Consider the following 21,656-nt stretch of genomic DNA (forward strand, 5'->3'; position numbering starts at 1 on the left):
TAGTTTGAGCCTTCAGATTAGTCAGCATCATTATACTGTGGTCGGAGTTGATGGTTTGTACAGGTTCCAGGAAATCCATGAGGGTCACCCTTTCCAATCCCAAAAAACAGTATGCATCACTTTACTAACTGTGGCCTGCAACTTAAACTTTTTATTCGATGGTGAATTCACAATGGATGGCAAGGTAGACATAAGCCATCAATGTGTCATCGCAGCCCAGGAAGCCACCCGTATCCTGGGCAGCATCAAAAGAAGCGTGGCCAGCAGGTCACAGGAAGTTACCTTAACCCTTTTCTCTGCACTGGTGAGGCCTTACTCTGGAGTACTGTGCCCAGATATGGAGTCATCAGCACAGAAGAGACACAGATCTGTTGAAGTGTCCATAGAATGGCCACAAAAATGACCCACAGAATGGAACAATTCCGTGAGGACAGCTGAGATATCTGGGATATAAAGATAGCCTGGAGAAGGGAAGGCTGAGAGGTGACCTGATAGTTGCCTTTCAATATCTAAAGGTGAGCTACAGGAAAGAAGGCAACAAAATGTAATGGAATACTAGTGGAAAGGTTCAATCTCTACTGCCATACCATACCATCAACATCTGCTTCTGATTTTGTGAGCCAACACAATAAAATAGGAGACATTACTTTTGGAGCAGCCCTTGTAGATAATGATTTTGCATTTGTTATGTTTTAACCATTTTTAATTCCTCTGTCATTTTTATGATGTCACTGGGAGAACTAATATTTTTTGAGGAGTTTAGAAATCATAGAAAGGGGTAGAGGACCTGCATCTACCACGCAGAATCATATTATATTTTATGACTTTTAATAGCATGTAATGTGAATTGATAATTTAGTACAGACACTTTTTCGTCAAGGATTTCATGGATCAGACAGATCTTCAACTGTTAGGGATTACTGAATATTTATCATTGTAAGACAGAATTATAATTGTAAAATGAAGTAATTATGTCATGTCATATCAAATTAGGTAATCAATTTATAAATACTCCTCCTTGCTGAAGTCTCCCAGAGAACTGAATACATGATACACTGCAAGGTTAGAAGTTCCTTTTCCAAACTATATGTTAAAGAAACAAACAAGCAAGTGTTGAAATTTATGAAAGTTTACATTAGACAATTAATTCAACAGATCAGTCAAAGTATCTGTGGTTATTAAATGCACCTTCATTTCAGGAAGCTAATAAATAAAAGAAAGAATTACCTCATAGCCTCTGGAACTGTTTTGTATGCCAAAATGTGGAGTGCCAGGGTCTGTACATGTATTGTGAGCTGGATCTATTGTAAAATATGAAACATTTACAGATATTACTATTGCACAGAAAGAATAGGCTAAAATTGTTTGCAAAGATTAAGTCATCAATTTACAGTAATAATAATCACATTTTTAATACATGTGTATTTCAATTGCAATGAAATCCAGTGATGAATCCAATGAAGAGTTCAATGGTTAAGTCAGATTTGTAATAACAAAAACAATCTGCTTTCTTATAGCAAGTAAAATATTTACATTTTACAGAGTTTGTTCTATGTCTTCAAAAAAATAAATGTTACAAATGGAAAATTATCTCAGCTGTTGCTGGAGAATAAATGTAAAGCCTTTTTACCACTCAAAAAAAGATACACCAACAGAGTTTGGCTAATTAAACAATCATAAAAATAAATGATCATTTTCAGAAGTACAAATTAACACAGTCTAAAATTAATTTTGATTCACTCATGTCCACTTCATATTCTGATGGTGTATTTTCTCTGGGAGTGTGAAAGCACAGGACCAAATCTGATGGATGTCTCTGTACTATGTGATTCCTTCTTGGCAATCAAATCTGCTCTTGTGCAGCCTCCAATTTGAAGAACAGAATTTGAGCCTATATTTCATCTGTAACAATTTGTAATTTTCTGTAGAAGAAAAACTGACACAGATAACATATGTCATTTTACTCTTAGTCACATTTCCATTTTAGTGTTGACTAGCACAAGAGCATTACAGTTTAACAGGACTGATATCACTTAAACCTGCAAAAGTTAGGTAGATATTGACCTAATACGTGAAAATAAAAGTCAGACATATTGAGAAGTTCAAGGACTGTTTACAAATGAGTTGGAATACCACTGCTACCAAAAGAAATATGAAACTGAATTTTCACATACATCTATATTATGCTATATAAACAGAATTGACATGATACCATTTTGAAATTTGATTCACCTTACATTTTGTTTTTGTAAACCTTTTTATCTGTTAAAAAACACAGATATAACATGGATTGCAGTTTATAAAATCCATGGACAGAAGAAGTTTAGAATTCATTTCAAAGAATTGTAATGAATGTTTCTTTCCTAATTTACAAATACAGGCTGTTTTTAATAATCATGTGTTTCACTTTCCCCTAAGTGTGCAGTCCAGCTCTTCAATATCTGAGACACAGGAAAACACATAATTGGGCTACAGGCTATGCCAGAATTAATTTATTTAGAAATAGAATAGTCTTTTTTTATTATCATACCAAAATCATTATCAAGTCACTCAACACTGGGTCAAATGCTGATGTCAGTGGGAGTTACAGGTGTCCAGCATTTCTCACAGTTAATCTGATTATGTATCATGCTAAAAGCCTATCACGTGTATATCAGTCAATGAGAAATTTATAGTGCTTGGCAGTTTACCAGAATTTCAAATGATCAAACCCCACACATTTCATTCTTTTGAACTGTACCAGATATATTCATAAAGTCCAAAAGCCTTCTAGATTTATGATTGATTCTGATAAATCACTTTAACTCTCCAGTGACAGAATTCAGTCCTTATTCTGACAAAATCTTCTGTATATCTAAAAGACTCTATAAACAGATGGAATAAATTTACTGATACCCTAAATTTCCAGTATACAAGAAATCATGAGAATTTATAAATGACTTCATATATGATTGTGTTTATTCTATCTTTTTAAACTCAAAATATAACCTTATTTATGTAGTTCTTTTTATATAACAGAGATATTTTCTGTATTTGGAAAACTAATTGCTAGACTCATTACAGTGTAGTAGTTTATCAAGTATATTCTCAGCAGAAACAGCACAAGTAATGGTAATTAATACCAATGCACGTTGGTTGTATTCCACTCCAAGTACCATCTGCTTGGCAAAATCTTCTCGAAGAGCCTATCAGAATATAAGGAGGTCTGCACTGAAAGGTAACTTCAGATCTGTAGGTGAAGCTTTTTCCATTCAAGCGACCTTCTGCTGGAGTACCAGGGTCACCACAAAACACCGCTAATATATGAAAAAAAGAAACGTTCATGTAAGGAATACTGAATATGAGAAATGCTATCTGTGGTCATTTATCTGTGTAGTATTATAGCTCAAATAAATTACTGACAGCAATTTAAAAATAATGGTCATTACTGTGGTTAGTATTAGCATCAAAATTAACCTGTAAAAACAGACCTTTTTAATTGAGACACTTAAATGTTTATTAGACTTGGTTCACAAAGTAGTCTCCAAGTAGACAGTGCTAAAAGTATGCAGTTTTCACATCATTCACCCTCAGGTGAATTGGCTCAAAATTTTTAACCTAACTAAGCAAAAAGAAAAATGCTTGTTAGTCTTGACAAAATTCCAAGCACTGAGGTACAGAATACGACAGATTAAGAAACTGGAAAACAAATAGCAAACAGAGTATGTGATCTAGCCAAGTGCATTTTAAACTGTGAGGAAAAAAACTGTCAGTCTGAGACACTTTGGTGAAGCCCAACACAACAGACCCCAAAAACTTACGCAAACACTGTGGGATGTCTCCCCGCCATATTCCTCGTCCCTCGCAGGAAAGAATAGCTGTGTTAGATAGCTGATAGCCTTCTGCACAGCTGTAACTCACACTAGCACCCCAGCGATAATCAGATCCTTCTACTTTTCCATAGAGTACTGGTGGAGGGGGGCCACAGGTGATAGCTAGATCATAAAAAGAAAAATTGGAATTTCAAGATTTTAAAGGGTTAAGGGAATGTAACATAATATCCTGTTATATTTCTGTAATAAATAAATAAATAAATATATGCCATTGAGCTCTATAAAGAAGAAAAAAAAAGTGTTGACACAGTAAACTGTAATAAATAGAAAAGCAATTTAAGTACAGAAATAACCATCTCTAGGCCTAGGAAGTCCCAGAGCTCTAGGCTGCTGAAAGCTAGAAGGTTATATACCTTACCTAGTTCTGAGTCTCTTTCCTACAAATTCATTGGTGATCACTGTTAGTAACAGGCTACTGAGCTAGGTATAATTATTGTTCATACACATTTATCAAAAACATTTACATTTTATTTTGAAGACCTTTATATGGCCCTTTCTTGCTTTCTTTTCAGCAGACAATGGATATTGCCTTCATTCATAATTACATGCCTAAGAATCTTCAGAGCTACTCTGATGTTTTCCAGCTTCTGAAAAAGTATACAAATTATGAAATCTGGAGTGATCAAGTTTGTACTTATGCAAATTCAACAAAGAGCACATCTTTAAATTCACTTACCCAGTCATTTCTACAACAGATAATATGGCCTGTCAACTGCATATGCGAAAATTTAATAAGACTAGACTTAGACAACACTTTAAAGTTGTACTAGATGTGGTGGCATTCTGAGGGCCACAAATGCCCTGAGTTGTTGAATTTACTCTCTGATCTTTGGCAATAGTGATTTGAATTTTCACCACACTGCCTTATTTGCCTTTCAGCCCCATATCCACTATGACCATTACGTTAGCATAATGTAAACAGCTATTTAATCTAATGATTATTTATGATGAATACACTGGAACTTGAGATTCTTGAATGAGAAGCTTAGTTTGGATGATCCCTTTGCTGAATTCTGGCCATTTAATTCAAGACAAAAGAGCTCAAAAAGTAAACGGATACTTTATTCCTGAGAATTTTCAGCCATGCACTCTGGTATTCTTCACTGCAGACTGATTCGGTCCTACTGTAGTAATTAATATCAGTATTATAACTATTTTTATTTCATTATATATATATTACTTAAATAATATTTATCTACATGTTTTAGTTGCATTTGCATCTTTATCATCCCAGATAAAATATTGACAATTTTGTATAAATATACAAATATATATTCATATACAAATATAAATTTATACTCATATACAAATATAAATTTATACTCATATACAAATATAAATTTATATTTATTTCAGATAGTCATATACATTACAAAAATTAATCTCCTTTTCAAATGCACACCTTTGCAAACCGGTTTACTCTGGTTCCAAGTGCTGTCTTTTATACAACGCATGGTAGACGAACTGGCAGGCTCCATCACATATCCTGGATTGCACTGATACCGGACTGTCTTATTAAAGGTGAAATCATTACCAAACTGAATGCCATTTGCTACTGCACCTGGATCTCCACAGCTGATCACTAGTGAGGAAAAGAAAAAGGAATTTTTTTTAGTAAACATAATGAAACTAAGCTATTATAGCTAATGTTCTTTTTTGTTAGTGTGGAAAGTAAAAACATTTTGAACATATTTTAAGCAAAATCAAAAACTTTTTTTTTTCTCCTAGCTAAAAAATCAAATTTGGATGAATTGCAATAATGTGAGCCAAATTTTGATTTCAAATACTATTAGTTCTATAATGCCATGCTGATTCTATGAATCAATGCTTTCGGAATCTGTAGAATCATACAAAAGTTTGGCTTGGAAGAGACCTTAATCATAATGGAGTAAACTAGCTTAAACTGGCATGTTCTACTGACACAGAAGACTTGTGTTAGGGTAGTATTGATAGGGACTTCTGTTACAATGTATTATGTTGATCACTTAATGTAATTCCAGCAGTTTTGAAATTCCAGAGATTTTTTTTTTAATCAGTACCACTGAGCTCAGAATTTAATTTACATTTCTAACATTTGTCTTGCTTAGTCCTGGAAGGAAGACTTTGTACAACATGATAAAACTAGGTATCATTTATCTGACATGACATCTATCAAGGAAGGAGATAAAGGTAGGTTTTCTAACAGATTCCTTGATTTTGAGTATTTGAGTATCTTCTCAGGATCATGCACGCACCAGCTGCCTTTGCCATCTTTTCTCCACTTCCTACCAAGCCTGTGCTCAAGGCCAGCTCAGACTCAGAGTAAACATAATCTTGGATCAGCCTAAAGTGGAAACAACAGCTTTGTTTAGGGCCTCTCCCTTTGTTTCAGAGCTGTATTTAAGCACAAAGCCTCACCTTTGGTCTTCCACTGAGTTACACTGCAGGTATGTCTTTGCATCGTCATGTACCTTGCTGACTAGACTTAACAGCTAGTGCTGGAACTTGCCTTGCTGCTGCAGACTTCCCTAGGGATCACTGGACCATGGTGGTCCTACATTACTGTTGCTGAACCTGTTGTGTTCTCTTTGCTCAGTACTGTAGGCGTGGCCTCATCAGTAAGATCACTGGACCTGCTGGCCTGGCTGTTCCTCTCCACTCTGGTGGAGCAGCCCAGACTCACTGCTCCCTTTTGGCCCTAAACAGAATGACTGTAAGTCAGATCTGACACTCCTGTGTCACAATGCATCCAACTAGATAAAATCTGATTTAGACCTACCTGTGTACATAAGTTACAAATAATCTAAAGAAAATTTTAGATGAAAGCTTGTTCTAAGAAATAATGTCATATTTTTTAATTCATAAGGAATTCAAAAGATAAACACCTACAGAAAAGTCACTTGTATATCCATCTTAAAAAGATATTTCTGTCAACTTCTAGCATGCATTAAAACACATATTTTGAAGCACATAGCATATTTACGTATCACAAGTCTGAGAAAAAGGAAAAAATATGCTTTTTTTTCCTGACAATCATTTCAGAAGGAAAGATAGCTGTCTTACTCTTTTAAAACTTTAGAGGGAAAAAATATACATTTCTGACCTGTACAGTCTGGAGCAGTGCCAGTCCATGTCCCATTAGCCGTACAATGACGAGTAGTTAGCCCTGATGTTTTGTAACCTTCCCAGCAGGCATAAATAACTGAGCTGGAGAATAATATCCCATCACTGTATATTATCATACCATTGGCTGGTGTGCCAGGGTTTCCACAAGAGACAGCTGTGAAGAAAAGGTAAAATAATTAAAAATTTCCATGATAGGTGACTAGCTGGAAAAAAAAGAAAAAGAAGAGGAGGGGAAAGGAGAAGAGAGGGGAAGAGAGGGAATAATTATAAATTATTATTAATCAGCTTACCTTTTAAAAATACTACAGCAAATATTATTAAGAAAGTGCTTAAGGAATGTAATTTTGAGTAGGAGGCTACAATCATTACACAGAAGTATAGTGTAGAGACCATAGCTCCTCCTTCTTAAGACAACTGGATGAATTTCAGTCATATGCTAATAAAATAAATTAAAGACAATTTGCAGATATTGGTCAAGGTGCAACACTGAAATGCACTAGGAGGACTTGGATGCTGTCTTTAACACTTAATGTATTTATGGAATTTATGCAAGGATCTTCTGATGCTTCATATTTGTCAAGAAACATTTTAATAGTAATTGCCTTCAAAATAATCATACACTACACATATAGTATTTATTTTACTTACTGCTTTTACACATATTTGCTTGATTCAATTTGTTGCATTTTGAGGGAAATAATCAAGACTTACTTTTTGCATTAATAACAGAACAACAGAGTTGCAGAATGGGTTATGCTGAAAGGGATCCCTGGTCCAATCTCACTGCTCAATAAAGGTCAATTAAAGCCAACTGCCCAGGACGATAATCATATAGTGTTTTGAATGCCTCCGAAGAGATATATTCTATGACCTCTCTGTGCAACATGTGGCAGCGCTCAGGTAAGAGCTCCTATGCTTCAGTTTTGCCCATTTCCTCTTGTCCTGTCCCTGGGCAACAATGAAAAAAGCCTGGCTCCAACCTCTTTGCACTTTACTTTCAGGTATTTCTAGGCATTTATAAGATCTTCCCCAAAACTTCTTTCCAGGCTTACTCTGAGTATTACTGTTGTTTAGTATCATAAATGCCATTTTTTTAGTTATGGGCTTCAGACAGGAGAAAAAAGGAAGAGGTGTATTTCTCATTATTACTTCCAGCACACCATTTTGTGGGTTAGATAGAAATACAATACCATAGTCCTCGATTTCCTCTGCTCTAGGACTGTCACAGGTGTCACTGTATATTCCAGGTTCCTGTCTGCTCCTAAATCTGCATTTTTAGTATAGACAAAACTATAAAGGATTTCTCGTCATATTGCTTTGGATTACGAAGTTTACTTAGAGATTTACTGAGATTTTTGGATTACTGTGTTTTAGGCTGCAATGCCAGCTGCTATTTTATTTTTGCAGATGTTCTTGGTTCCATGCACGATATTCAGTGCAGGTGTTGATGTAAATCTCATGCACATTCTTCCTAGTAGGGAACCTTAATATCTTCAAGAAGGAACAGCAGTTCTGAGATTTATGCATGAAGGAATGTTTATAGTGCTTCTGAGAATACCTGGGCTTCTCTCTGTTGCCTTTAGATCTCAAATCTTCTCAAGTATTTCTGTTTGAAAACATTTAACATCAAGACCTAAATTGAAAAAGACTGTACCGTTCCTATCCTTCCAAAGATAGGAATGTTAGAACTGATGTGGAGCCAGGGTTATCAATTCTGAAGTATCTTCTAGCAATTCTGCCTATGAGGAAATCTGTGTTGGCAGGAAGCTTTTTAAATATTCTTGGGTTTTATAAGCATTTTGGTGTCTTTGATGTTCTACATTAATTACTTTAGCAAATGCTAAATCACTCGATCACAGGTTCAAACAAAGGGATTAACATTCTAAATTTTATACATTGTGTGACTTCTAGATAGGTAGAATAAATACCAGATGTGTTAAATGGCAAGCTGAGATAAAACCAGTTTGAAGCTCAGAGGGTTTGTCACTGTGATGGTTCTTCAAACAGTGCAAGCAGGGCTGAAAAATGGTTTCCTCATAATCTCTTTGTTGCTTACACTAAACAAAAAGCAATTCAAGCAGAAGAGAAAAATTGAAATAAAGGCTTCTTTTTTGTTGTTTTTCAGGAAACATAAGGCTTAAATAAAGATGTGAAGATCAGCAGCATTTCCACTGATTGACACTGGCTGCTGCCATATTTAACATCTTCAAGACAAAAAACAAAAAAAGACACTGAAGAACTTCAATTTTATCCTGTAAATATTGATTCTGTGCCCACTGTCATTTTAATACAGTTATGGTGATGTCTACACTGACAATCAGTCTGTACTGAGGAATACTGCAAAATAATAGTTACATGCTAATAAAATATCATGAATAAAATATCATATTTAGTACTATCTTCCAGTTTATAATTTACTACAGTAGACATGAGATACTAGAGTCCATAAACTATGCTTTCATTTCACTTACATCTGTTTTCCAGAAATACTCTTTGCTGTTTTTTCTCCTGAAAGACCTAACATAAATTCTTTCATAAAATAAAATCTCTAATAAAAATTAACTTATGTGGAAAAATATTCATAACTTTTTTCTTAGTTAAGAAAGCAACATTCTTTTGTCATTTGTTCAGTCCTTGATATCTAGACACTACACAGAAAGCAATGAAGATGGATAACGGATTTATTTATCACTGTTACCATTTTTTAAATCAGTAGCATTTTTTTAATTTTACATTTTACTTAGTTATCTCTTCTCTATTTCCAGTCTCATTAGTTGTTGAACTAGAATTATTTTCTCCCAGTCTTTTTTATAAATCTATACTATAAAACCTTAAAAGTTTAGTCTTCTGTTTTTAATCAAAATACAAATTGCATTGTAAACTGCATCAAATTTCTGCAGGAATATTTGAAAGAATATTTTTGTCATATATTTCTTTTTAATTAAGTAACACAATTCAATTTGTAAGGTATTCAATCGTGTCATAAATACTGATAGAATCATCAACACCTACCTTCACACACAGGCTGTACACCTGACCAAGATCCATTAAAAAGGCATGTTCGTTCCGAAGACCCTCTCAGCTGATAACCCATTTCACAGGAGAAACGAAGTAAACTTTTTGTTTTGAACTCATCTCCTAGTCTAGACCCATGGGCTGGTATTCCTGGATCATCACAATATCCAGGACTATTTCCTATAAAAATACAACAAAGCAGAATTATTGGTACAGATATTATAGGTAACTATAGTGGCAGTATGGATTCTGTCTTGTGAATACTACTTCTAGCTGGATTATTTCTATCTTGTAGGTCTGATTAACAAGTCAATTGCCTTACCTTATGAAGTGGCTGATACAGTAAGTGATACACAAGGTTGTCAAGGAAGTATGATCTCAATAGCAACAATTTATGATAAATTCTGCTATAATTTTTTTATCTCTTAAATTCCTCTGTGTCCATATTATCATTCATAACAATCCACAGAGAAAGATTCTGCTCTATCATCCTTCTTTATTTTCCTTGAGAGTTATAATTCTAGACTGAATTTCTATACAAAACTAGTATTTTCCAAAATATTCCAACATAATTCCATAGGTTGAACTCTTTATCTTCTTACATATACATTTTTCACCACATGCACACTTCTCAGACACATGATAAAGCCTTGAACAAATCCTGAGATCATATTTATACAGTCTTGCTTTCAGACACATATTAAAACTAAAATAAATAAATAAAAAGAAAGAAAAAGGAAACGGAAATGGAAAAGGGAAAGGAAAAAAGAAAAAAAAAAGAGAAAGAAAGAGAAAGAGAAAGAGAAAGAGAAAGAGAAAGAGAAAGAGAAAGAGAAAGAGAAAGAGAAAGAGAAAGAGAAAGAGAAAGAGAAAGAGAAAGAGAAAGAGAAAGAGAAAGAGAAAGAGAAAGAGAAAGAGAAAAAAAAGAGAAAGGAAAAGGAAAAGGAAAAGGAAAGGAAAAAGAAAAAGAAAAAGAAAAAGAAAAAGAAAAAGAAAAAGAAAAAGAAAAAGAAAAAGAAAAAGAAAAAGAAAAAGAAAAAGAAAAAGAAAAAGAAAAAGAAAAAGAAAAAGAAAAAGAAAAAGAAAAAGAAAAAGAAAAAGAAAAAGAAAAAGAAAAGGAAAAAGAAAAGGAAAAAGAAAAGGAAAAAGAAAAGAAAGAAAAAGAAAAGGAAAAAGAAAAAGAAAAAGAAAAAGAAAAAGAAAAAGAAAAAGAAAAAGAAAAAGAAAAAGAAAAAGAAAAAGAAAAAGAAAAAGAAAAAGAGAAAGAGAAAGAAAAAGAAAAAGAAAAAGAAAAAGAAAAAGAGAAAGAAAAAGAAAAAGAAAAAGAGAAAGAAAAAGAAAAAGAAAGAAGAAAAGAAGAAAAAGAAAAAGAAGAAGAAAAGGAAAAACTCCAAGGAAATAATAGTTTCAAGCATTAAATTAGGGCTACTTTTCATACTCCCTTAATATAAGCTCAATTAGCTGTCTCATTTGTCCAGGGCTCAATCATTTTTCTCTGATGTTATGAATAGAAATTATTCTTTTTTTTTTTTTTTTTTTTTTAATGGAGTCAGTTCCTGAATACCCAACAAGAAAGGTGTAGCTACTAACAAAATTCTAAATGCTTCAGAGGAGTGAGACACTTTTTTGAAATTATCATTATTTTTTAATTAACAGAGATTGTTCTCTCCTTTCCCTACAGGCTTCCCTTGCTTACTAAATGTTTTCAGACCAAATTCAAAATTAGATAATTAACTTCTACATCAGTAGCAATTTTTTAGTCACACTGAATACATTTTCCCTTCTGAGGAAGATTTTTTATGGTTTGAATAACTATATTTTTATAATAGAGATAGAAGTCTTTAAAAATATTGTCACACTGAGGACTATTATCTGAAGAGTCTCAATTTCTTTCCACCAAAATCAGAATTTCCCTTGTGGTGGGAAACATTAGATAATAGCACTTGAGGGCTTTGACATTTAAAATGTTAAAGTCTTGATGCAATCACAGATCTGGCAACCTTTACTGAACAAAAAGGTGATGGACATAAACCTGAGCTTAAGATAAGCAAGAAAAGGCCAATTCTGTGTGGAAATTACCCACATGATTGTCCTGCAGAGAATGTTTTCAGGTCTACACCATGACAGCAGTGAATCCCACAGCTGTGAGAAGACTCCAATCAAACTTTCCTCTTAAAGCAGCAGAGAACAGAAAGGAAACACAATTGATTTAAATTTATTTCCTTCCCACAGCACTTCAAATTCTGTTCAGCATCCTTAGAGAATCAGTTTATAAATAGACAACTGCCCATTAACTCTTTTTTAGAGTACACAATTTAAATATCTTACACCTATTTGAATTAATAATTAATCAAATCTGAACTGAATCACACTGAATCATACCAGTTCAACAGTGAGCATGTCCAAAGGCTTAGGGGAAAATGTAAGATTCTATAATGCTCAATAATGGAACAATTTTCTCATTATAAAATTTTCTTCCTCAACTTTACAGGTAATCTTTTTTTAGCGTTTATGTATTTATGTATTTATTTTATTCTGAAGGGTTGATTCTTTGATAAAACACTAATATACTAGGAATGTCATTAATAGTACTCCTCATCTGAAATCTTCACTTCAACAAAACTAAGTAATGCTCTATGACTCCTTCTTGGCACCATCCCTAGCGCTGTTCAAGAAGCGTTTAGATGAGGTGCTAAGGGATTTGATTTAGTAGTTGGGTAGAGATAGTGATAGGAGGATGGCTGGACTAGATGATCTTGTAGGTCCTTTCCAACCTTATGAACCTATGAACCTAAATTTGGAAGAGGGGAAGGAGAATAAACTGTTCTTACACCTCTTTACAGCACATAAGCATTGCACAGGTATTGATATTTGCATATTGCATTATTGCTACTAATAAAGAACATTTCTGCTTGTGAAAAGTTTTTCAGCTAGTATCTTTGCTGTTGTGTTTTATAAAATCATTTTTTACATGTGACAATCTTAGTTTATGTGTGTAGTCTTAGACAATCTCAATGAATAAATGCATACACATACTTAACACTTTACAGTATTTAACACTTTTAAACACATCTTAACACTTTTAAACAGTATTTTCTGGCATCTATTCACTGCAATACCCAGCAGTATCATCTAACTAAAGAAAAACATATCAAATTAATGATAGAGAGAATGAGAGCAAATGTTTTCAAATATTTCAATAAAGTAGTATAATTGAGCTGAGTCGCTTCTTGTGAAACTAAAACATACCCAGAAAAGAATCAAAATAAGTGACTGCAGTTAGAAATTGCTTGAGGATACTCTTATTCACGTAATTCCAATTTGACATTCAGGTGACAGTGGTTACACCTACCTGAACAGTGAGGGAGAGTCCCACTCCAGTGGCTATCTTCTTGGCACTCCCTCGTAGAATTTCCTATGAGTCTTCGACCCGCTGTGCAAGAATACTGAATTATGGAGCCATATGTAAATTTATCTCCAGAAAGAACTGCATTGGCAGGTACCCCAGGATGTCCACAATAAATGGCTAGTGAAGGAAAGAGTACAATATTTAAGATGTCTTTATGACACAGAAAAAGCCTATTATAACATGTACATACAAAACCGGTACACAAAATAAACTTCTTTCTGGATCTCTGTTCCTTCTTAAGTTACACTGTAAGTAAAGATAAAATACTGGTCATCTGTAATACTATACAGAAAAAACTACATGTAAAACTAAGTTATCCATCATCCCTTGTTGTTATACAGAACATTCTTTCCTCATTTGTTTTCATTCCTAGTCTAGAAACTCCTAGTCCAGAAACTATATGTGGTCTATTTGTTAAGAATGGGAAAGAAGAAAGAGAATAAAGTTGTTGCCATGTGTTTCTTCATTACAGATATATTAATAGTAACTAGCTTTATCATGCCTATAAAATAACTAGAGGCAATTTGCACAGTATAGAGAAATAAAAACATAAATACAACTGCAGAATTATTTTAAAAATGTATTACACCAAGTAAGTATTTTTATTTGAGGAAAAAAAAAAAACCCTGTACACTTTGGGTATAGAATAATAACTTGAAACTAGAAGTACAACTCTGTTAGATGAGGAAATATTCATAAAATAAAGATGAGGCAGAAATCAAACTCAGAATGTATTTTGTGTAAAATTTAGGTCACTCCATAGAGAAAGGAAAGCAAAGAAACTAAATTTTTCATAACTCAAACTTAACTGGAAACACTTAAGCAAAAGCAACAAAACTTGAGCGGCTGTTCCAGTTATTGGATCTATGGGTCAGAAAACAGTTTTAGAAGATAAGAAAGATTGTAAATTATGATCAATCTCTGCTGACTATGGTTCCTGATATCCATCAACATTTTTTGCATATTATTTGTGTTATATTGGCTCCAATAGTAATGTCAAACTCACTGCACAATGGATTTCTACCAAAAGGCATGGTCCCAACCACCTTCCACAGCTCCATGTTTCTGCTGCTTTCCTTGGGCTGGAATAAGCATTCATGTGGCACATGGTAAACCAAATCATGACACTGATCTGGCTAACCAGTAATCTCACAGAAATTATAATAAAAAAGCATTTAGTTTTAGTTTTCATAGTTTTTAGTGTTTATATAGCAATATCCAACTAGTAGCATGAAATTTCACAACCTTAAGAGGAGCCCATTTTTAAGCAAGAGTACTTGCATATGAAAACGCCTTGCATATGAAAGAGGAGCACATTTCTACTTTTTTACTCTTGAACAAGAACTGTTCCCAGTAAACACATCTACCCTGTGTCTGAAGTTTTTCTCACTTGCCTCTCCAAGCACATTGCCCTATCACAAAAAGCAATCTTAAACTTAAAAGAAATCACTGTCAATCTTTGAAAATTAAACTTGATCTTTGATATGGTAAACAGAAATTTCTAATAAAAAAATGGTCAACTCATTTCACTGAGATTTTATCTCAGTGAAGGAATGTTAAATTTGTCCTGGATATATCTAAGATTCAGATGGTGTTTCAGTTAATCAGCAACAAATGAGCAGCAGGTCATCCAGTGGCTGACTGAATGAAGTCTCTTTTCTCTCAGTTCTATTTGGAAGTTCCAAGGGCCTAAATCAGTAGTTCCCACAGCAAGGTCAGGAGTTCCTGTCCTGAGGAGGCAAACGTCTAGGACTTTCCTTGAGTTCTCTCTAAAACTATAAAGCCAAGTAATTTCTAACAAACTCTCAAAATGATTGAAGTGGAAAGATGGGTAATTTAATTTCCCATCTTCTTCAGTTCCTCTCATAAGGTTTGTCCTTTCACACTAGAATCCCAGAGTTGGAAGGAATCACTGACAGAAATGGGCCAGGAAATTTCAAGAGTTTTTCTAGGATTCAGTGAGGCATATGCTAGCATCAGTAAAATGTTACTACATAAGAATAATTTTATACAGCTATTTTGTACTTTAGAAGTCAAGTTTTGCTGATTTATTTCACCTCTGAAGTGTAAATAAACTCAATTTTCAGATTATATTTATTACAGACAGATACTGAAAGTACAGAATGTTCTAAAAATTCAAACAATATTGTCTGGGTCTTGTGGATACTGGACACGCTATAGTAGGAAGAAAATGAGCAAAATACAAATAAATTTAGAGTAAATTTATAGGTCTGAGATTGATAAAATGAATTGCTAAAGTATCAATTATATAAAGGAAAATTAGAATATAATCATCTGATTTATTTGCAAATTAAAGCATATTGAAATTTTATTTATTATTTCCTGTAACTGCACTGTAATTCAGAATCCTAATGTCAGAAAATCAATAGTGACCAGAGAATAAAAGTATCTCAGTGGAAAATGAAAGCCAGTCAAGTTGTTGTTCACTAGAGATGAAGCTTACTGAAATGACAATAGGAAACAATTGAAATTTTCCACCCTGAGAAAGAAGTGATAGAAAACAAGTAATATTATGAAAATCCTCTTAAGGAAAATTTTCCTACTCAACTTTCCATGCATTCATTCTCACATGCATAATAAAATACATCTGGAAAGATTAATTTTGATAACATTAATTGTCTTAAACTAGCAATCACAATTATAACGTATATATAATAATTTTGGATTCTCCTAATTGCTTTCATGTATGCAGCAAAAGGGAAAAACAAATTTTATTATTTGACACTTGAAACAAATATTTCACTGTTCCCCCTAAAATCATTTTCACATGAATAATAAAATTTACATAGCAACTTGCCTTAATGATTTTTTTTACTGAACTGTAGAATTTGCAGAATGTTCCTCAGTACAACTAAACATTTTTTTTCCCCATCATGACTAAAATTCACAAACCATTCTCAGATGTTAAATCTGAATGAATACTGTTAGACTGAACAAATACTTACACAAACATTTTGGTAGTGATCTATCCCATAAGCCATTAGATTTACAGGTCAAAGCAGATGAGCCCAACAGATAAAAGCCCTTCTTGCAATGGTATGCCACACTTGTTCCATATTTGAAACTTTCAGGATAATTCTGCTGGCCATGACGAATAGCATTTTCAACAAAACCAGGATCGGAACAGTTAACCACTGAAAGACAAACAGTGTTCATCATAAATGCATATTGGCAATGTCATAAAATATGAGTGACTTTATTGTTACTTCATTAGCAGCTGATTAGTGGTCCATTTGATATCATCAATGGTTTTTATTTGAGTTAAACATCAGATACGATCCCGCCAAAAGAAGTTTTGATTTTTACTGCTTCAAAAGAAATACCATGATTTTACTCCAGTTCTTGTAACACTCATGGATGTGCAAGTGAACATAAAATGGAAAACAGAGGATTTTTTTTCTTTTTTTACTGAGACCATCTTTTATCTTCAGTGGAAAAAAACCCCATAAAACCAGTACATAGTTTAAAAGTAAAAAAAAAAAAAAAAAAAAGGTATCATGATGATGTACATAAAGCACTTAGTATGGCATTATCTAGAAAGATTTTGAGACATGGTTCATGTGGAAGACATCTTTTCCAGAGGTGTAGTGTAGCTATGTAAAGCCACAGGATTTCTGAATTTAAATCATTTGAATTTAAATTTATGCCAAATCCAATGTAAGCTTTCACCAAATGAGTTGAATTTAGCTTACATTACATCCTTAATTTCACTTATATTTTCTACTACTCAAATTTATTTAAATTTAGTATTACAACCTTATAAATGTTAATATATATATATAATTTTAACCATTCTACGATTCTATGAATAGATACAAGTAGCAGAGGAAATTTAACTTCTATTCCCAAGCATTATTTAGTCTACAAAGCATAGATATATTCAATTTCATAGGCAAAAAAGATTGTTTCACATTGTATTCAGCTGAAATCGCTTGTTACACAGTAACACAATTTTGATCTTCATCTTCAGGGTAACACAGTACCAGTATTACAAGCCATCATACCACAAGTCCATATCCAAGATTGCATTTGTACTGGTGTAGAACTCAGATCATCTGAGACTTATATTCATGGTCTAATGGTACACTACTTTGAAATTAAATTATAGCCTAAAAAATAACTAAAAGAAAAGAAAACCTTCCCTACTTAACTCTAGCGGTTACTAGTAGCAGGAGCACTTTCTTTCAAGTAGTCTCCTTAAAGATAACATGTAGAAGCCATTTGTCTTTTAATACCATAAAAATCCTCTGGAATTATATAACACAGAAGTGTCACTCAAAAATGAACTAATATCAATTTAACAATCAATTGTCTGTATTAGAAATCACGTACCTGATGCAGCTAAGACTCTTTACAGCACTCACACATCATCAGAAGTCCACTACAGTATAAGATCCATATAGTTGACCTAGCCTAATTGTTTATGATTTCAAAGTTCTTTTTTCAAGAATCAATGTCTCTCTCTACACTTTACATTTCAGCTTCTTTTGTGGTTTTCTGGTGTTTTTTTTTTTTTGTTTGTTTTGTTTTGGGTTTTTTTTTTTGTTTGTTTGTTTTTTTTTTTTTTTGTTTAGTTTTATATGAGCAAGATAGTTTTCATTCTTTCAAATCTTTTTGAGGGCTCTAGACATTAAATACAAAAACACTTCCGGTACCATGGCTAAAGTAACTCAGTTGTTGAGAAACGGTGAAAGTAAAAGTTACTACAGAACTTGAAAGGTCATTAAAGTTTTAAAAGGTTCACGTTCTCATTCATTTTTAAATCAATTTCCATTTAATTCAGTTTGTTCCTACCAGAAAACTAGCATAGAAACAAAAAGGTAAAGTTGAGTAAATTGTGAGAATGAAAATGGAATATTAATGTAAAAGCTATATCACAGAATCATAGGGGTTTGAAGGGACCTCTAGAGATCACCTAGTTCAACCCCCATATCATTTCCTGAGTTACATGCAATATTTTTAAAAGCTTCCTTAAGTATTGAAAAGCCTCAGGAAAGCATGGTAGCTCTGAAATGCTTGTCCTTCATCTAAAATACTTTGTCATGAGCTTGAAAATAGAAATGTTGGCACCCTTTTCCCCAAAATGATTTTCTTTTTATGTTTTGATTTTGTTCAGGTAAAAAAAATACATCATTAAAAGACTTCTTTCTTTTTTCCATCTTTACATGTTAAATAATTCACAATTCCACTTACTGGGACTTGCTGCCTTAAAAACGTTTGATTCTTATTTTTAACATTACAGTAAAATATTGACAATGGCTGAAAAAAACAGCTTTAAAACAGAGACTGTATTCATACTGCTTATGATTTCATTGCAACTGCTTTACCATGAAGAACAGTGCATTTGTTGACATATTTGCTATATGCACAGTGCTTCCCAGATAAGGTGCTTTGGGAAGAAAAGCAAAGTAACGTTTTGAATTAAGTTTTAAATGAAGGCCAGAAATGCAGTAGATGCATTGGCACTCATTTTTTGCTGGAACCAGGAGGATATTAGGCCTCTACAGGCACAAACCATTATGAAAAAAAGACCTTGCAGAGAGAAGAATAAATGCAGACAAGCTGCTAGGACTTAATGAGTCATACACAAATCACATCTGGGAACTGAGAACTCCAGGTTATAGTAAAGTACTATTTCTTCAACTAGAATACTGTTATGAAATATTTCACAAATAAAATACTGTAAAAGTAAAAGAAGTAAAATAAGCAAAAAAATACAATTTTTGAATTTCTACGTAGGTTACTTCAAAAATCTAGGTATCTTCCTATTACTTTCTGTGGAAACTACAATGATAACTCTATTAGAAAGAGTAAAATCTTAACTACAAAGTACTGTTTTTCAATATAGTCACCACCACAATTTTACACATTTTTGCCAGCAGTGAACATTCCATATTTGTAAGAACCTGCGTTGCTGTCAGGAGCATGACTTGTCTTTCATGTTAATGTTGCCTCTTCTGAAATGCACCACCTCACTGTGCTCACATCCACTGCTTGGACCCTATAAGCATTCAGAAAGTGTTGATGAATGTCAATGGGGGCCATTTTTTCTGCATGGAGATATTCAGTTCCACACCTTTGCTTCATATGCACTTCCATGTCAGATACCATTTTGTCAGGCTTCCCCTCTGCTGCCATCTGTCACATGGCAGCAAAATGTAATGGAATACTGTTGGGAAAGTTCAGCCTGTAATGTCATAGCGGCAATATTTGCCTCTGATGTCATGAGATGACACTATAAAATAGGAGGCATTACTTTCAGAGTATCCTTTGTATTAAAGCACAGAATTATTTTTCCCAGTGCAATTTAGTGAAAATCATTTTTATTACACTTAAATATACACTGGTTCAGTTGAACCAGAACACTGAAACTATTTGATAAAATTCTTTGAATAGTAAAATACGAAAGTTATTCTCAAATTGAACAAACAAAACGCACTGAAAATTTCTCACTTTTATTGAAGGCTTTTCATATTCATAGAGGAATATAAATTTGTTCCAATTTTTTTTTCCAAACTATGGATCACTCAAGTCTTTCCCTAGATATAGTTTTTAACATATACTCATTATAGCTGTCCCTTACACAGCTTCTTTAAAGTGAAGCATTTGTTTAATGAGTAAGCCTGCTAAGTTCAACTCTGTGAAGCCAGTAACAGAAATTAAGAGACCGTTGTCTCATGAACATATGTTGGACTAAATCTACCCACAAGCATTTCAAACAGAATTACATTTGAAACACAAGAGGGGAAAAAAGAAAATAAAATAAAAAAATCATGCAGATCTGAAATATACAAAGTTTAGGGATTATATTAGTCTCAAAGAATCAATTTGTCTGTGCATTGCTGGTACCAGTAGTGGCTGTTTAGCTAATTTAGTAATAAAATACAAAGTAATCATTGTATGCATAATTTAAATATGTGCTCTGTGCAACAAAACAACTGGATCGTACATTAAGTCTTTTATCAAATAAATATGAAAAGAACATTATATCATGAGCTAAGAAGGAACATAAATTTATTAAAAAATACCCATTGCTGTCATTTTATATCATCTATAGATTTAAACCCATGTATACATTAGCATGATGTAGCTAACAAGGGCTCTAGTATGAAGTACTTTAGAAAAGAATTTGAGTTGGCTGCTATACAGAACTAAGGCAGTAGTTTCCCTGATTGCCTTTCACCCTGGGGACCCAGTTCTAAATCATAGTGAGAGTAGAAGGAGATTGCTTTCTCTCAATGACAGCTGTCAAGGGTTACATGGGAAATGAATTCTGGCACTCTCAATTTAGTCTGTTGAGAAAAGTAGGAGAATGCTTTAAGTCTGCCCTGACGATTTCAAAACCTTGCATTGAAAAGGTTCAAACCCTTGAGGACAAAGAAGTGAAAAGACCATGTCAGAGTCCCTCAGGCAGTTTTCTGTTAGAAAGTTGAATGATAGTAAAAAAGTACATCATTCATAGGATTTCATTTCTTATTCTGTTCTATTCTTTCTTTTTCATTGACAGAAACAATGTTAAGCTGCTTTTTAAAACTTTTCTCTATTTGAAAGGAACTGCATTATTGTTGGTATCTAAAACATGTATAGGGTATGTCAATCAGAATGAATAAAAGCAGAGAATTCACTTTGAATTTATGGCAAATTCTAAGAAACACCCTCTTTGGTAAAGGAAGCACGATTGCAGTATTTCCAGTCTACGGAATTTTAGTAAAGTTCCGAGCAAAGTCAACAACACACAAAAATGGTAACTGCTCAACAAGGTAAGATTTTTTTTTTTTTAAAGCAGCTGTCTCAACTTCACTTTGAAGTCTTAGAAACATAGGAGTCATTTTTTATTGCTACATTTTTCAGCAGGAGCCAGTTGGAGAGTAAAGTTTTCATATTGAATGTGGTCAAATAAACCATAAATCTAAATTATTTATTTAGGAAGCAGAGTGCTTTGTGAGTAACACTTTTGTATACATTATTAAGATCTGTAAGAAATCATGTGTTCTAGTATCATGTCTCTGATGGTCCTAGAAAACAGAAATGTAGTACTGTAGTATAAATTAGGTTGGTAATAGTGCAAATTAACATTAATCTGCAGATGAAGACAGGAAGAAGAAAGTAGTTCATATTGCCTTGTGATAGAAAAGTAAAGACATAGTTCATTTTAATGGCATTCCAAAATATTTTGCCACTGATACGAATTTTCCATTGTGAATGCCCCCTCCCTGGAAGCACTCAAAGACAGA

At 33.4% G+C, this 21,656-nt stretch overlaps 1 protein-coding gene across 1 annotated transcript in view; it reads right to left on the reverse strand.

The window, feature by feature from the left end:
- Positions 1-21,656, reverse strand: part of CSMD1 (CUB and Sushi multiple domains 1) — a 966,006-nt gene that overhangs the window by 20,813 nt on the left and 923,537 nt on the right. The window contains exons 55-62 of the mRNA XM_065730794.1: positions 16,368-16,556; positions 13,345-13,518; positions 9,990-10,172; positions 6,955-7,131; positions 5,275-5,454; positions 3,801-3,974; positions 3,123-3,296; positions 1,228-1,301 (exon numbers count right to left, since the gene is read on the reverse strand). Of these exons, the coding sequence (XP_065586866.1) occupies positions 1,228-1,301; positions 3,123-3,296; positions 3,801-3,974; positions 5,275-5,454; positions 6,955-7,131; positions 9,990-10,172; positions 13,345-13,518; positions 16,368-16,556 (1,325 nt within the window). The remainder of the gene's footprint in view (positions 1-1,227; positions 1,302-3,122; positions 3,297-3,800; positions 3,975-5,274; positions 5,455-6,954; positions 7,132-9,989; positions 10,173-13,344; positions 13,519-16,367; positions 16,557-21,656) is intronic.

This window comes from Cyrtonyx montezumae, unplaced genomic scaffold, assembly GCF_038088225.1.
Source record: "Cyrtonyx montezumae isolate F1298 unplaced genomic scaffold, pur_monq_1.0 scaffold_13, whole genome shotgun sequence".
NCBI lineage: Eukaryota > Metazoa > Chordata > Aves > Galliformes > Odontophoridae > Cyrtonyx > Cyrtonyx montezumae.